The sequence below is a fragment of the Solanum pennellii genome, chromosome 10, assembly GCF_001406875.1.
Source record: "Solanum pennellii chromosome 10, SPENNV200".
Lineage (NCBI taxonomy): Eukaryota > Viridiplantae > Streptophyta > Magnoliopsida > Solanales > Solanaceae > Solanum > Solanum pennellii.
This window is the reverse complement of record NC_028646.1, coordinates 78,396,667-78,413,771: the sequence shown is the minus strand read 5'-3', so window position 1 is coordinate 78,413,771 and position 17,105 is coordinate 78,396,667. Positions and strand designations below refer to the sequence as shown.

Below are 17,105 nucleotides of genomic sequence, written 5' to 3'. Positions count from 1 at the left end.
GGGGGGGGGGGGGGTTAGGTCTGCTTACACTCTTCCCTCCCCAAACCCCTCTAGTAGATCTAAAAGGGGCTTAATGTGGGTAATGAAACTTGGCAGGTTTATTGTCTAGAGCATCGGAGCTATAATAGACACCACTGTCCGACAGCGAACAAGAATGATGTTACTGTGGTTGTTTGCCCACTCTGTGCAAAAGGAGTACACCTTATTCCTGACGAAGACCCAAATATAACTTGGGAATCACATGTAAACACAGATTGTGATCCATCAAACTACGAAAAAGCCACAAAGAAAAGAAAATGTCCTGTACCTGGCTGCAGAGAGTTCTTGACTTTCTCAAACACAATCAAATGTCGGGAGTGTACTGTAGATCATTGTTTGAAGCATCGTTTTGGACCTGATCACAAATGTCCTGGACGTAAGAAACCAGAAGCAGCATTCCCCTTTATGAACTTTCGCACTGGCAGTAGAAATGACGAGCCCAATAAAGCTCCAGCCACGTCATCCTCTAGTTGGGCCTCATCATTCTTCAAGGCAGCTGAAGCTGGAATGGCAAAATTAGGCAGCGGAAGGGGCCAAAGCAGCAATGCCACAAACCATAGTGGGAGTGCTAACAGGCAAGTTGAGCAATGCCCGCAATGCACCCTTAGATTCTCTTCAGTCACAGCTCTCGTGAGCCACGTACAAAAAGTCCATGAAAAAAACGATGTCATGAACTTGACAGTCGATGTCTGCCCAAGATGTAGTAAAGGCTTTCGCGATCCAGTGTCCCTTGTAGAACATGTTGAAAGGGAACATAAAGGAACTTCAAAGGCATAAGGGAGGTCAATGTAAAGAAGGAAATTGAAGCCTTGTTATTTTTTTAATCATTAAATTTGAGAATTTCACTGTTGCATTGTTCTTTTGGTGGTGAGGTGGGGGGGGGGTTGAATTGGCCTTCCTTCTCCTTTCGTTATAAGGCGTGGTCTGACTCTGAGAAAAGAAATTCTTGTGTTCATGGGGTTCGAGATGTTATGTGTTTAGAAATCTATGAGTATCATATCATTGTTCACTTGAAAAGGAATTGCTCGTAAACTCTTTTTGTTTCTTAAGATAAATTACACTAGAGCTGATTTGGTTGGGAATAAGTACTCAAGATTAATTATTTTGAGATTGTTATTTCATATTCGTGGAATAAAAATAGCACTACAATCTCGAGATAACTAATTGGGGATAAGTTATTCCACGATTTTATCACAACAAATATGGTATAAATTCATTCTAAAATTAATTTTGAGATTAGTTATTCCATGTCTCTCCTATCAAACGAGTCATAAACACCTTTATAATATGATTTAATTGTAGATACATACTTTAACTTTTTATTTGTAGATACATATTCTACTTTAAAATCAAATGTTTACATCTTCTCTACTATAAAACTCTACACAAATATAAGCTTAAGTGATATGTTCATTTTATTAGGATATTAAAAAACGTGAGTATGTGCATTTTAAAATTGTGAAATAATTAGAATAACTTATCCAAAAAAATTATATGTTTTTTTAGTTTAAAACAAGACTTACTAGAGTCCAGTCGAACGGCGTCGTATTTAACACTATCCACTTCAAATTTCTAGAACATTTGAGCAAATAACACTCATTATCAATTCTCCCACCCCAAGCTCATCCTGGTAAGCTCCTAATTCCTCTTTAATTTCTGCAAGTGAATTTTCTATTTTTTTTATTATTAAGAGGATTTGTGCTATTGATTATTTCTTCGATGAGTAAAATGTTGGTATGAAATTGCTAAAGCTTCTTGAAATTACTTCCAAAGGATCTTCATTTATTGTATGTTGAATTGGCTAAAAGTTCATTTTAGCTTCTATTTTTTTTGGAAGTATTTTCTAAAATTGCTTACAGAAACTTGATAGATATTGGGAGTATGGATCTACAAAGAATTTTTCTTCATTGAGTAAATATTTGATTTTGTTGGACTTGAACTAAGGCCTTTGAACTAAAAAAGAGGAAAAAGATAAGCTTTTTTTTTGGATAAAAAATGAGACTGTCTAGGTGATAATATTAGGTGAACTCTTTATGATAAGCAATGAACTCCCGGTGTTCTTAAGGCATGTTAGTAGAAATGGCAAAAGAATGTGAATGTGTTGATCTTGTTGTGAAGTTATTTTCTTATTAGGTTCTTGTGTTTTTGATTATTTTTTTCTCCTAGGGTCAACTACAAGTAAGTTGTGAATGTGCACGAGTTTAAGTATTTTTGAACTAAGTTGCACAGACTCATCACTTTTGATGTCGCACCTCTGTCACATACTCACATTACTTTTGGAGAATCACACACACACCTGTCGACATTTTTGAAGAATCTGAGCAACATAGGTTTTGAATTATCATCATACTTTGTTCTCATATTAGGTGCTGACTTACATTTTGTTTGTCGGGTTGGAAAAGTAGGGGTTTAGGACAGGGACAATGGCTATTTCCCTTTATTTGGTTAGGTAAGATACCAGGGTTACACAACACCTTTTAACTTAGGGGGAAAGAAGGATATAATGTTCTCTTACTTTCCTGTCAGATGTACCAAACAACATGACGGGAAGTGTGAATACCTTTCCAGAGAAATAAATCAACAGTTTTACCACCCACACTACCATTCGCCTCTCTTTTCCTGAACCAAACATTGTTCTAACATATAACTCTTTAGTTGTCTGTCCATATGGTATATCATGTGCTAGAAACTAAAGTTCTCAAAATGATTCATGTGTTCATTCCAATTTCCGTAACCTGTAACATCAATGCGTCACTACATTATAGAGCTAATGAATGTGGGTAAAGAATCATCCTTGTAGATCTTGATATTACGATATTAAAATTTTTTAATTTCTTCAAATCAAATGCAGTGACAGCATTTTATTACCATCTTTTGCTGCACTGAAATCAACTGGATATCGCCATGAGTTTGTTGTTCTTTTGAAGTGGAGTTTCAAGGGCCCAAGGCCTTTCTATTCTTAAAGCACTCAAATTACTGTCTCACTGTGTTTTAGGTAATCTTTTAGCTGTTGGAGTTCAAGAATGGCAACAAAGTACATTGTTGGTTCAGTGTTGGCATCATTTGCAGTTGCATATGTTTGTGATGTTGTTATTGCAGACAAGAAGGTGTTTGGAGGCAAGTACAAATTATTTATTGGTTTACTTCAATTTTCAATTTGGTTGTGCTTACAGGCACTCATGTCGTTCATACAGGTACTACTCCACATACTGTTGCAAACAACGAATGGTGGAAGGAGACTGACAAAAAATTCCAGGCATGGCCTCGCACTGCTGGTCCCCCAGTGGTCATGAACCCTATCAGCCGCCAAAACTACATTGTCAAGTCTTGATTAAGATGTTTGGTCTCTGTTTCCTTTCGAGTAGTTGTGTGGTAGTTCGATTGTAATAAACGTTTGTTTCTGCTTGTGCAGCTACGGGTGTTATGTCTTCTATCAGTGAATCGACTGTTAATCTTGAAAGGATACATGATCAAATGGATAAAAGTAGCTACTTGTGTCTTTTAACTTGTTATGTTGATTCTCAGCCCTCTTTGCAGCTTTATTTCTGGCTAAAATGATAAATTTATGTAAGATGGGAATACCCGTGTGTTTTAGATCTTATGTTACATTGTATATGTAGGAGAGAGTTCATCTACCAGAAATATGTATATGTGTGTTTTTCTCTTTTGTAATCGGATGTTTCTACTTTCCAAAGGGACAACAAAAGGCTAGGACAGATAGGAAGAATCACCTCGTATTTTTTTACCACATGATTGTTCAATAGGTCACACCCGTTGTTTCCACGTTGGGATAATGCCAGTCTTGGCTATGCCTTTCTAATTTATGAAGGAAGATGTAGTCATTACCTAGTGTGTTTTTGGGTTTGGTTCAAATCTTTTATGGGCAACTTTCACATATAGCAAATAAAAAATTCATATTTGTATGCTATAGCAAACTTTGCATAATTGCGCTCCATAGCAAACATAAAACTGTATAATTCGCTATACATATACAAGTGTATAATTTGCTGGCCTAAATTGTATAATTCGCTGGCCTATTTCGCTGCAATTGTATAATTCGCTATCCTATTTCACTGCAATTGTATAATTCCCTGCCTATTTCGCTGCAATATTAAGTGTATAGCAAGAAGATATATGTTTTTCTCTCGCTTTATACAAAACAGAAACAGAATTATACAGTTCTGTGTATAAAGCGAGAGAGGCGAGCGAGAATGGAGAGTGGCGAGCGAGATTTCTGGGAGAGAGACGCTGGCAAATTTTAGCTAACGTTTGCTATGGAGCACAATTAAATCAAACCCTAGCTATTCCATTTATTTTAGGTTATTAGTTTGTTATTATATACAATTTTCCCATCTTTTATTTAGCTTGAACACTCCTAACGATGATTAAGAAATAGATCATCATTGTTTAGACTAACTAAATGTAATAAGAAGTTTTAAAAAGAGTAATCATCACAAAAATTCAAAATACATCTTTAATATGTAGTCATAATAAAACACAACTTGAATTTTCAAATATCATTATTCACTTTGATTTAACGCCTTATCAAAATACTTAAATTCAGGTACAAAAAATAGTCCATCCGTTAATAAGGGTTGTTTTTGTTAATTGGCTATTTATTAGTGCCAATTAATTGAATTATTTTTTTTGGTTATCATACTGCAAGATGCAATACGTGTTGTACTTATAATTCACATTAGCCCAAATTTTAGGCCCAAACGGCCGGCCCCTGTATAATTGTTTGCCCTAGTTTCAATTAATTCCTCCCAGAACTCTCGTTCCTCAGTAGAACAAAAAGAAGCAAAACACCTCGTTTCAGGTAACAGTTTCTGCTAAATTGTCTATTTTCCTTTGTTTTTCTTTTCTTTCTTTCTTTTCTTCGATTCTTTAATGTTTTTTGCATCAACTTCTGTGATTGTTGAATGTAAACATTAAAAGTTTGGCTATGTGATAATCATTTTGTTTATTATCTTCAGTTCAATTGTTTTCTTTGTTGTAGTTGGTGGAATTGGTGGAAGTTGGAAAAGAAAAAAATAAATTGATATGTATTCCTGTCTCTTTTTTTTTCTGATTATCTAAAGCTGATTTTTCTTTGTTGGTTCGAATGAACTGCTGTCAAGTACTTGCATTGCCTTTTTTAGGTTTAATAAGTTCTCCAATTTGAGTTTAATAATTTGGAGTCACCCTGTATTTGCAGTGATAGGATATTTGGGAAATGTCGAGCTTAATATCACAGAATATTACTCATTCAATCGGGGATGAAAAGTCTAAAAGGAAGACGAAAGGTGAAGGGAAGGAAGAAAGTGAGAAAAAAATTAATAGGAAGAGAAAGAAAGAGCACAATGAAGAGAATAAAGAAGTAGAAATCAAGGATAAGCAGGAAATGGAGAAGCTTGAGAACTTATTGTTTGGATCCTTGTATAACCCTGTTGGTTTCGGGAAGGATGATGACGATGAAAAGCGAGATGATGGCGGAAATGATTCTGCTATGTTCTTTGTGGACCGGGCTGCCGATAGTGCATTGTCTGTTTATGAGGGAGATGCACAGCTAGTGCAAGAAGGGATCATAGAAGTGGAGAAAGAGCGGAAACCTGTGTGGGTAGATGATGAAGAAGAGAAGGCTAGTATAAAATTAGCAAGTGTGAACAGATTGAGGAAGCTGAGGAAAGAAGAGGGCGAAGATGTTGTATCTGGTTCTACATACGTGGAAAGACTAAGGGCTCAACATGCTAAACTTAATCCAGGCACTGAATGGGCCCAAATTGATTATCAAAGCAGAAACTACAGTTCTGATGATGAAGATTCTGACAAGGAAGGTAAACATATTGATGACTATGGTTCCAAGGATGTCAAGTTGGTGGATGATATTCTTCAATCAAATGAAGATCTTGTTGTCAAAAGTCGCACGAAATTGTTGCCGGGGCTTCTTGAATATTCAAGACTAGTTGATGCTAATACAGTTGATCCCTCAAATGCACCGATAAATTCTGTTCAGTTCCACAAGAATTCTCAGTTGCTCCTTGTTGGTGGATTGGATAAAAAACTCAGATTTTTCCAGATTGACGGGAAACGAAATACAAAGATCCAAAGCATCTTTCTTGAAGGCTTTCCAATTAAAAAGGCTTCTTTCTTACCCAATGGGTCTCAAGTTATTATATCAGGAAGAAGGAAGTTCTTCCATGTCTTAGATTTGGTCAAAGCAAGTGTAGATAAAGTAGGTCCTCTAGTCGGCAGGGAAGAAAAGAGCCTGGAAAGTTTTGAGGTATCTCCTGATTCAAATACAATTGCTTTTCTTGGTAATGAAGGATATATTTTGCTAGTTTCCACCAAAACAAAGGAGCTCATTGGGACACTAAAAATGAATGGAACTGTCCGCTCAGCGGCATTCTCTGATGACGGACAACAATTACTGAGCTCTGGTGGAGATGGCCACATTTACCATTGGGATTTAAGGACAAGGACTTGCATTCACAAAGGTGTTGACGAAGGGTCCATAAATGGTACTGCTCTTTGCACTTCGCCAAATGGAAGTTTGTTTGCTTCTGGTTCAGACAGTGGGATCGTAAATATCTATAACAAACAAGAGTTTTTAGGGGGAAAGAGAAGACCGATCAAGGCAATTGAGAATCTGACCACGAAAGTGGATTTTATGAAGTTTAATCATGATGCTCAAATATTAGCCATCAGTTCTGGCATGATGAAAAATAGCTCAAAGCTAGTTCACATTCCATCATTTACAGTTTTTTCAAACTGGCCCTCTCCAAATCAGGCTGTGCACTATCCTCGCTGCTTGGATTTTAGTCCTCACGGAGGATTCATGGCTCTAGGAAATGCTGCAGGAAAAGTGTTATTGTACAAGTTGCATCATTACCATGATGCATAGTTAGTTTGGATACAGTTGGCGTTATGAGCCACAAATGTTTTTGTTAGTGTAGTATGAGATATTCAAAGGCATGCTTTATTTTTCCTCCTTTCAGTTTTCTGATGTAACAGTATTTTCCATTGTATGACAAGATGATTTGGTAAATGACTTTGTACTCTTTTACTTTTGACAGAGAATACTTTGTGCCCTCTTCCCTGTTTGTGGTAAAGGGCTGAATGATTCTTCCCAGTTCCTAGTTTCAGTTACCATTAATTCAATTTACATAAAGTTGCAGATGTCACTCTTATCATTTAGTTGGCTTCATTTCTGGTAATGGTTTTGTTGACATGAGTGCAGAAGGTTGAAGAATACTGGGTCAAAAACCATGCAAGGATGAAGCAGCTCTGCAATGGAGATGAGTTGAGTTGTTGGATTTTCATATTTTTGGTTCAGTGTCTCCCCACCTTTTTTCATAATAGGTATATGGACAAAATAGGAATTTTGGAAGTGTGTCCATCTTTTATTATTTGTTTCTCCATGGAAATTTCACAACCGTACCACTCTTTTAAACCAGCATTCAAGTAGCTATGGTTATCTGGTTTTTCTCTGAAACCTCCTTAATATCATGAATCAATGTTAAGTAAGATCACTTTACTTAAATTATCAGCAAGAATCAATGCTGTTATATGCTAGCAAAAAAACAAATGGAGTTAAACAATCTTGAATTAATTGAAAGAAAAGATCAGCTTGGTTAATTTTTCTTGGTACACTTGCTCCTTGCATAAATTTTGACCAATTTGATAGCCAAATGGTCCTAGATAACAAAATTTTATAACATCTACTCCAGAATGGTAAAGACAATTAATCCACAGCATTAATATATATGAACATAGATGATAACATGTTTTCGAAACATCTCAAAGATGCATTTCTCTGATATTACCAGATCGGGTGAAAGAGATAAAAAAAACAATTTCACATTTTCTTATGCTAACAATGAGCATACCTGGTCAGGAATCTGGGGAGCTAAACTTCATCTTGCTATATAATCATTCGAGCGCTTTAGTATCAAAATTGTCTGTTCCATATGAATAAGTAACTTGATTCACCCCTGTTTCAGAGGTGTCTACTTGTTATCTGCAGCAAAAGAAGATGGAAAGAAGCTGAAAATTTTGCTCAAACAGTTGGAGAGTGATTGCTGCCATGACGAGTGATTTGCTGCCATAATAAGTCATGGTGAATTTCCCTGTAACAACAATGCAAAGTAATTTGAAGATACGTTTTTACTTCTTTGCAATGGTTGTATATAAAATGGATGAATTCCTATTGAAAAGGAAAATGATAAGACCGCACCAACACACAAGACGAAGATGAGGCTGAAACCACAGCGGACCTACAAAATGTTGTCTGAGAAGTGGTAGCCGATGCTGGCTTGCCTGAGCTCATTTTCCGGCAGTCGAAATGAAGAAGCTCTTGTCTAACAACCTGCGAAAGTCTCCAATGTAAATCTGAAATGCAAAGATCTGATAACTATTTTTATGATTTGAAAAAGAGATATTTGATTGTTCTGTTCGCCTTTAGGTGAAATTAGAGTGATGAAACTAATTCAGAAGTATTAGGAGAAAGAATGATTCACTTTTTAATCGTTACAATTCGGAAAGTAACATAGAGAGAAAAATGAATCCCAATAAGCATCAATATTTTCAAAACCTAAAACTCAGGAACAGAGTAATGATAGTAAAATACTCTTAAGAAAAATGAATCACAATAAGCATTAATATTTTAAAATCCTAAAACTCAGAAACAGGGTAATGCAACTTCGTAGATCGGAAGAATGAAATTAAAAACTCTAAGCAATCAATTCAGAATAAAAAATCTACCATCTGAAGCAATGAAAATTAAAAGTATCATCGTATGAATGTTTAATCAACCACAGAAGATAGCGAATTCAAATCTAACAGATCATTTTCTCAGAGACTGCAACAGAATGCATCAAACTTTTCACAAAAGTACTTTCAGTAGTTTCATTAGAGCTATAATGTTCGATTCAAGTTCCATATTGAAATAATAGAGATTCATAAAAAATTAGTACTAAGCTATTCTCCATATGTACTTCATTTTTCAGATCATAAAAACTTGCAACAGATCGAGTTCAACAAAACACAAAAGCACAATAGAAGCTTAAAAGCAAATATATGAAATCATCACCTTAAGCTTCATTGTCTGATCACAAAAAGTGGCAATCATCTTCATGTGACGAGATTGTGATCGATTCTCCATGAACGAGCAATCAACAGTGGTCAAAATCGAGGAAACTTTGGATTTGCTTTTTGAATTTGAATTACTCAGAGCTACCTTGTGTGAATTACCGGTTATGCAGTCGCTTCTGCAATACACCTCAGAAAACACAGAAGCTGATCAGTAATCAATAACAACTCTGTCACTGAAAATTGAATTGAATTGTTTGTTTCGAGTTCGAATTTGACTTACTTTGGTAGAGGAGATGAAGATATGGCTGAGAGAAGGAGGAGAGCAGAAGCAACTTCACGTTCACCATTACTGGGAAATGCTTCTTTCATTGTTCCTTGAGAGAAAAACGTTGATTTTGTTTCTTTGATTTTGAAAATGGCGCGACCATATGGGAATATTTGATTTTTTGCTATAAGTATGGGTTTTGCAGTTTCGGTTATTCGGATCCAGGATGATTGATTGGGCCTTGGCCCAACAGTCACTCTATATGTCCATGGGTCCGGTTGATTTAGGCAAATGTCTCTTATTTAGACAAGGAAAAATTACGCGAAAAAACAAACATATACTAGTTCACTAGCTAATATAGCTATAGTTTGAATTAATTATAGGTTACAACTTAATTTTTGTTTTAATTATGTCACTCGTCCTCTTTTATACATATACAAATTATACATCACATATATATAAATATAATTAGTCTCTCTCCACTCTTTGACATTTCTCCTCTCTCTCAAAATCTCGCTTGCCTCTTTTCTCCATCTCTCAATCTCTCTCGCCATATATACAAATACATATGTATATCAATTACGTATATACAATTACATGACCTATATACATATATAATTCGCCTCTCTCAACTCTCCGCCCTCTCTTGCTCACTTCTCTCCTCCCTCTTCTGATCTCGTTTGTTTCTCTCCTCCCTATTCCAAATCTCATTCGACAAATATACAAATACATATGTATATCAGTTACATATATACAATGATTTGCCAGATATACATATATATTCGCCTCTCTCACTCTTTGCCTCTCTCCTCCCTATAACATGTAGTTACGAATTGTAATTAACAAATTATAGTTATTTGAGCGTAATTAAGTTATTTTTGAGTGGGTAGATGTGAACGTTCCTTGATGGATAAACAACACAAAATCTATTAGTTAAGGCCTAATTTCATGTTGTTACTTTAGTTTTCAAAATTACATTATATCCACTTCGCCATAGGATTATGTATAATTTGTTCTTAATGTATTGTATTCCAGAGTGATTTACATAAATTAGGATACACTAATTTGCTTGCGTGCCTCTTTCAATGTTTTGTATTTCAAATTATTTGAAAATTTGGGATCTAGATACATATATCCAGTGTGATATACATGTATCTGAAATATACTATCTTTCTCGTTCGTCTTTCTCCCTATATACATAATGAATGTGGGATGCATGTCATGTATTATCATTCACATATATTTATGATTCATTGACACTCTCACTCGCTTTCTACTATCTCATTCACTTCATTATGTATCAAATTTCTCCATTAACACTATTAACCTCATAATTCTTCTTAAAAATCCTTAGTAGTTCTTTTTCCTTCGTAGAAATAAAAAAAATACCTGAATAACTAAAATAACATATCAAAACATTGCGAAGAGATGAATATCACTTAACATTTTTTCATTTTTCATTTTAATTATTGTTTAATATCTCAATATTATCATATTTTATTTTTATTTAATAGTGACATTTTAACTAGGAATTCCTTTTAATTATAATAACCAATAGAGCTTATTATAATTATTTTCTTTTAGTAGGGTAAATTGCATAGCACTTGTAAAAACCAATTGCACTAAGTACAACCATTAGAAGCATCACCTTTGTCTTCCCTACCATAAGCAGTCAAATTCAGACTTGTAACAATTCAAGCTTCTCCTCTTCCTCTGTTTGTGTTCACAATGCTCTCTCGTTTCATCTCCAAATCCTCACATCTCCGGCTGTTAACCCTAATTTCTCCCAAAACCCACTTCATAAACCCTAAACCCATTTCCCCTAAACCATATTTGTTCCCCCATTTCTTCTCCACGCGTAACAACAACAACAATAACAACAGTAATGGCAGAAATTCGGATCCTGATTTCTGGAAACTCTCTTCTGAAACCGAGCAATCAGTGTTCAACGAAGACTCAGAAAGTGTCGAGGGAATAGGAAAGGATGATGTGTCTTGGGGTAATGTAGAAGAAGAGAGTGGTGATGTGTTTAAGGAAGCTGGTCAAGTGAAGGATGGTGTTGGTGGTGGGGAGGAGATTTGGGCTACTGCTGAAGGGTATAAACCTTGGAGTTTTGATGCGGAAGGGGAAGGAGAACGGGTGTTTGATATCGGAGAAGATGTTAAGGTAGAAAGTGAACTGATGGGTTCTGAAGAGGAGGCTACAATACAGAGTGCTGAGGAGAAAAAGCTGCTTGAATTGGAAGAACAAGTTCTTACTGGGGTTCTTAAAGGTAGTTTTTAGGCGATACTTACCATATTACAGGTTGAGAGATTTGTGCTTTATAGTTTGGTTGTGAAGTCTCATGTTTACTCTCATTTCAGTATTATTTGTTGAGTAGTGATTAGCCTAAATTGTCATGCTCTCTCAAGGTAATTTTAGCTTATTTTTCTTGCAAAGGTGTCAACTTTTCAGCTATTCTCTTAATCCAAACATCACTGTGAAAAGGCACCCTTATGCTTTAATGTTTCCTTTGATTTGTTTATATTAGGTGGCGTCTCGTCTCTGTTGAGTAGCAAATGACTAGGCTAATCTGTCATGTTTTCTAGAGTATAGAATTTGAGGTAGGCTAGGAACTCCAGTCTTTTGTAGGTGCAAATTGCTCTCTCATACTTATCGTGGCTGGAGAGTATCACCGAATCAGGCTTTGACTTATTGGTGTCAATAATAACAAATTTGAGTTTTCAACTTAAGCTTTATCGGATAGTTTAAGTACAATCTCAAATGGTCAAGCAGTAAACATTTTTAACTTTCCAAAACCTGACAACAATTTCCCAAACCAAGTGGCAGTTACTGTATGACTGGCTTGATTATATTTCCTATCCTATTGTGTTAGTCAAGTTTTTAGTGCATAATCTAATGAGTTTGATCCAATTTTCTTTTTTATTTGAAATAACGATTTTTTGACTCCATTGTGCTTTTGATGTTTGGGGAACTTGATATTTCTTGATCATGTTCTAGGCTTTGTGGCTATTTTCTGATTAGGTTAGTCTGTGTTATAGTTAACTTGACAATAAAAATTATCTCCCATCAAGTGCATTTTAATTTCGCTAGGTTAGAGATTTTTAGAAAGAATATCCCTGGGGAAGTTGGAGGGATGTCAGGGGTGGCCAGTACATGCTCTCGCTCTGGTTATGCAAAATATTATACTGCACCTCTTCTCATTGCAACAATCATTCCTTAATCCTGTTTCGAGAATTTTCTTAACAAGTGCCTTTGGTTCCAGGCCCTAATCGTGCATTTGGGGATCTAATAGCGGCATCTGGAATCACGGATGAAATGATGGACAGTTTGCTTGCGCTGAAGGACCTGGATGGCATTAAAGGACTTCCTCCTTTAAGTGAAATCGAAGATATGCGTTATGAAAAGAATACTAGGAAGTCAAGCAGAGCTGACATAGAGCGCCAAAAACAAGAGGAAGTAGCCAAGGCAAGAGTCAAACAAGTAGATGAAAAGGGAAGGGCTTATGGGACTGGAAGGAGGAAGTGTAGTATAGCCCGTGTTTGGGTTGAACCAGGTGGTGGGAAATTTATGGTGAATGACAAAGAGTTTGACGTATACTTCCCAATGCTTGATCACCGGGCTGTTCTTCTTCGACCTTTTACTGAAACTAAGACATTGGGCATGTGGGATGTGAGATGTACTGTAAAAGGAGGGGGTGTGTCAGGTAAGCAGCAGTATGCATGCTGATGAGTTGCACTCGTCGGTACCTTTACCAGTAATTTCTTTTTCTGCCCTCTAATCTGATAATACTTGCTGACAATTTATCTTTAAGAAAATACTCATTTCCTTATGAAGTTTTCTTGCTTGTATGTATTACTGGGTGCAGTCTAGAATGGAATCAAACAAGGAGATGCAAAAGTAGGAGGTTTTGGCTACTGCGTAGTTTCGACAACTGCATTAAGACCACCTGTTTTTTATGTAGGAGTCGGAGCCATTGTTTTTTTGTTTGACATGAATTTCAATGTACTCCTTAAGGAAAATATAGGAAATCTCAACAGTGTGTTATGAATCAGACTGTCCTTTAAACTGTTAGGCCTATACCTCATGCTCTATAAATTTGTTTTTTTTTTATTAAGATAGTTGAATCCTCCATTGGAAGTTAAGATCAGTCATTTGCTACAATTTATAAGCCTTTGCACTTGATACACAACTACATAATCCTTAGAATTTGATCTGAAAGAAGACGAAAGAACATGAAACAACGGAGATGTTGTTTCCACTAGACAAACAAAAACTAACACAGTAGATACTCATTCAAGGAGACATGCCAACACGATCTCGAGTCGACTTGATCTTCTAACTATATTTGATCTTCTAACTGAAGTTGTCAATACCACTTTCTTGATCTCTTCTCCATCTTTCTCCACCTTTTTCTTTAGGATCTGTTTTTCAGCCGTAAAGCTTCCATATGATGGAGAATCTGCTATAGTATGTTCCACAGCAGATGTCTGAGCTGGGTAGTAGAACACCTTTAGATAAATTAGTGTTGCTCCCTTCTGCTTCAATCATGTTGTTTTTCTTAACACAGCTTCTATGGAAGGAGTTGCTGGCTTCTCCAACCATCATTTCACCTAGTAGTTCATTTTTTGGTGCACTGATGTGGCTGATCTATTTCGAAGCTTCTTTTATGGTCCACACAAATATGCTTGTCTAATGGATCCAATGGCAGGTTCTCTCAAGGTGAGAGTTCCTACGATTTTCCGAGGGATCATTCAGTGGTTCTTGCAAAAGATTAAATCCTTACAGAAGTTTCAGTTTTCCGCTTTAAGAGCTATCCTTCAACACTAGCAATAACTAAGTTGTTGTGTAATATCCATATTTCTGGAAGCTAAATTATGCGTTTTCACATAATGAATTTCTTTTGATTTCAGAACTCCTCTTTCTTTCCTTCTTTTCTCTCTCTTCCTCATGCTTGATGAATGTTTTGTAAACAAAGTGCAAATTTTACCGATAGTGTCCGATACACACATTGACTCCAACCATTTCATTTCACCATAGAGAGTTCAAGGATCCTTGAACAATTCCTCCCAGTTTTTGGATTGATTAAACATTTTTACCTCATCTGGGAGGCCGCACTTGATACTGCAGTATAGGGACAGACCATTTTTCTTCTTTCATGTATTTTAAGAATCAGCAGCTTGGGAGCCATTTCTCTGAGCCTGTGAATTTAAGGAAAGTGAAAGATGGTAAAGAAAAAAATGTATTCTCTGCTCCTTGCTCATTAGGCCTATACCTCATGCCTTGTTCACCTTCATCTCTCTCTCTCTCTCACACACACACACTCTCTCACTCTCTTTTGTACTCTCTTTAACTTAGCACGAGTATGTTGTACCCCAAAATCTCCAAATAAAAGATTTAGAGGTGATATGATATTGAGTAGCATGAAGAAAAGGCCAAAATGTCCACTTGACTGAAAAACTTCCCTTTTTTACTGTGTGAAATGTTTTTTTCATGTTTTGAAATGCATGAAATATCTTTTAATGTTTTAAAACTTGGAAATTTTTTCTCTTGTAGTTGTATTTTGAACTGCTTTCTTCTTATCAGATTGTCCATTATGATGTTATGCTTTTAGTTGTGAGTGCTTTGTAGATTAACTTTATACTTGCTTCATCTAGTTTGGTGAATAGTATGACCTTACTTTAGAGAGTGATCCCTGAACTAATAATCATGAAAACTGTGAAGCCGAAGAGAAAATAAGTGAGAAATCCGCTTGACTATTCCCTTAAGCTATTGGGGTTTAAATGACTACTCCCTCTGTCTCAATTTTGTTTGACGTACTTTCCTTTTTAGTTAGTCCCCAAAAGAATGACACATTTTCTTATTTGGCAAATATTTAATGATAGTATCAACCTTTTACCTTTGTTGGGTCCTGCTTATTTGACAAAAAAGGTTACGTGATTGGTATTGGTCTATGTATGCCTTCATGATTTTATCATGCTCCCTCTCCGTCATTCCCAATAACAAAAAGAAGATAGAAATGAACTACTTATATTTCCAGAATTAGGTAGGAATATGGACTTCTTTCTTCCCAACTCAGTGCGGGTAGAGTGTTCTTTATTTTAACATTAAGTTGATGTTTTTTGAACTCTCAAAAGTTTGCCTTAAAATTTTTTCTATATGTGGTTTTGGATAATTGACATGCTCAAATCAGGTCAAGTTGGTGCAATTCAGCTCGGCATCAGCAGGGCATTGCAGAATTGGGACCCAGAGTTGCGACCTCCCCTCAGAGAAGGTAATACTTACTGTTGCTACATGTACTGCCTCACCTAAGTGTTATCTTTCCTATAATGTTAAGTTCAAAGATGTATATGTTGGTAATTGTTATAATGCCACAGTTGCAATCGAGCTTGCACATGTTTTGCATCCCAAACATATGTAAATTGTATGATCAAAGCTGCTTATCATTGTCTTTGCAGGTGGCTACTTGACGAGAGACTCAAGAGTTGTGGAGAGGAAAAAACCTGGTAAAGCAAAAGCAAGAAAGAGCTACCAATGGGTCAAGCGTTGATCTGTTATGGTACTAACACTTGGATATTGCAGCAATTTGCATCCCAAAAGAGTTGGCATCAATCACATAGTTTTCCATTTGAAGCCATTGTTTATTTATGGCACGAGTATACAAAATTTATTGCCCAGAATAATCCGAGTTGCCTGAGCTTTAGCCTTTTAGGATGCTTGCCTATTTTGTTGTTAGAGACTTGCTTTCCCCGCCAAAATTACATTTTCAAGTTTTGACTGAGGATATTCGCTCCTACACTTGATCAAGATGTTTGGTCTCACTTTCCTGTCGAGTAGTTGTGTGGTAGTTCGATAGTACTAAGTTTTTTTCTTCTCTCTGTTTGTGCAATTATTGGGTGTTGTCTTGTATCAATGATTCGATTATGAAAGGATACATGATCCAAATGGATAAAAGTAGCTACTCATGTCTTTGATAAGTTATGTTGATTCTTTGCTGTTTTTGCAACTTTATTTCTGGCTAAATATGTAAACTTTCTGTAAGATGGGCAGACCCCTGTGTTATGGCTGTTGTGCTGTTTTGATTCGTCTACAGTGGTTAGACACGAATACAACCTCCGTAAGGTAAGAGTAAGGTTTATTGAAGTCTTTTCGTGGCTTGCAATACTCAACTCCATGTCATGAGTTCGTGTTGTCAATTCTCCAGAGAAGGAAGATTGGTTATATTATTGATACATTGGTTATAAACCAAAAGATAAGATAATGTACTGGTTCTTGTACTTATTATTGTAGTGTTTCTTATGGTTCCTATGGACTAGGCTCGTAATTTGATATGGTTGAGCGGTATCTTTTGGCCCTGAGGCTTGAGCAAGGTGCATTTAGGTTGATCCGTGGACTAGATAAAAATAATAATTAGAAATAAAAATAAAATAAAATATTGTATTAATTTTAGATGTTGAATTTTGACTCCTGGTTAATAAATTAAATCATCATTTTCATAGATGAAATATTATCACTATTTTTTTGCTGTCTTATTGTGATCTATTGAATCATAACTATGCTAATGTTTTATTACGGAAAATGCACAAGTAGACTTCTTGACTATATCCAAAATTCTAGAGAGACATCTTAACTAAACTAAGGTCCTATTACTTTCTGAATTTTAATTTTTTTGTAATTTTATACACCTTTTATTTTATGTGGCACACTCCGTGACAACAAGCAATAGAGG

The 17,105-nt window shown here is 35.9% G+C and overlaps 4 protein-coding genes across 5 annotated transcripts in view; all 4 read left to right on the top strand.

Annotated features, from left to right (window-relative positions):
• The window catches only part of LOC107031993 (zinc finger AN1 and C2H2 domain-containing stress-associated protein 11), a 4,433-nt gene extending 3,315 nt beyond the window's left edge, over positions 1-1,118 (top strand). Inside the window, exon 2 of the mRNA XM_015233534.2 lies at positions 97-1,118. Coding sequence (XP_015089020.1) covers positions 97-816 — 720 coding nt within the window. The 3' untranslated portion in view covers positions 817-1,118. The remainder of the gene's footprint in view (positions 1-96) is intronic.
• A 436-nt stretch (positions 1,119-1,554) lies between these two features.
• LOC107031995 lies at positions 1,555-3,654 on the top strand. The gene is made up of 3 exons (XM_015233535.2): positions 1,555-1,669; positions 3,035-3,156; positions 3,234-3,654. The coding sequence occupies exons 2-3, from the start codon at positions 3,063-3,065 to the stop codon at positions 3,368-3,370; spliced, it is 231 nt and encodes a 76-aa protein (XP_015089021.1). The 5' UTR covers positions 1,555-1,669; positions 3,035-3,062; the 3' UTR covers positions 3,371-3,654.
• A 1,085-nt stretch (positions 3,655-4,739) lies between these two features.
• On the top strand, positions 4,740-7,150 carry LOC107002740 (U3 small nucleolar RNA-associated protein 18 homolog). The gene is made up of 2 exons (XM_015200894.2): positions 4,740-4,858; positions 5,237-7,150. Exon 2 carries the CDS (start codon positions 5,255-5,257, stop codon positions 6,920-6,922), a length of 1,668 nt encoding a protein of 555 aa, XP_015056380.1. The 5' UTR covers positions 4,740-4,858; positions 5,237-5,254; the 3' UTR covers positions 6,923-7,150.
• A 3,833-nt stretch (positions 7,151-10,983) lies between these two features.
• Positions 10,984-16,382, top strand: LOC107002610 (30S ribosomal protein S9, mitochondrial). 2 transcript variants are annotated; one of them, XR_003574846.1, is made up of 4 exons: positions 10,984-11,648; positions 12,642-13,133; positions 15,570-15,650; positions 15,835-15,872. XR_003574846.1 is itself a non-coding variant. In XM_015200695.2 (4 exons), exons 1-4 carry the CDS (start codon positions 11,105-11,107, stop codon positions 15,924-15,926), a joined length of 1,158 nt encoding a protein of 385 aa, XP_015056181.1. In that variant the 5' UTR covers positions 10,984-11,104; the 3' UTR covers positions 15,927-16,382. The 2 variants fall into 2 exon arrangements, 1 of the variants encoding a protein (XP_015056181.1); XM_015200695.2 differs by having other exon boundaries at positions 12,642-13,082; positions 15,835-16,382.
• Positions 16,383-17,105: the final 723 nt, after the last annotated feature.

Bases quoted from the DNA above. Each gene is read 5' to 3' on its own strand.
- LOC107031995 (XM_015233535.2), top strand. From the start codon at position 3,063: ATGGCAACAAAGTACATTGTTGGTTCAGTGTTGGCATCATTTGCAGTT. The intron at 3,157-3,233 runs GCAAGTACAAAT...TCGTTCATACAG, and splicing joins AGACAAGAAGGTGTTTGGAG to GTACTACTCCACATACTGTT.
- LOC107002740 (XM_015200894.2), top strand. From the start codon at position 5,255: ATGTCGAGCTTAATATCACAGAATATTACTCATTCAATCGGGGATGAA.
- LOC107002610 (XM_015200695.2), top strand. From the start codon at position 11,105: ATGCTCTCTCGTTTCATCTCCAAATCCTCACATCTCCGGCTGTTAACC. The intron at 11,649-12,641 runs GTAGTTTTTAGG...CTTTGGTTCCAG, and splicing joins TCTTACTGGGGTTCTTAAAG to GCCCTAATCGTGCATTTGGG. The intron at 13,083-15,569 runs GTAAGCAGCAGT...TGCTCAAATCAG, and splicing joins AAAAGGAGGGGGTGTGTCAG to GTCAAGTTGGTGCAATTCAG.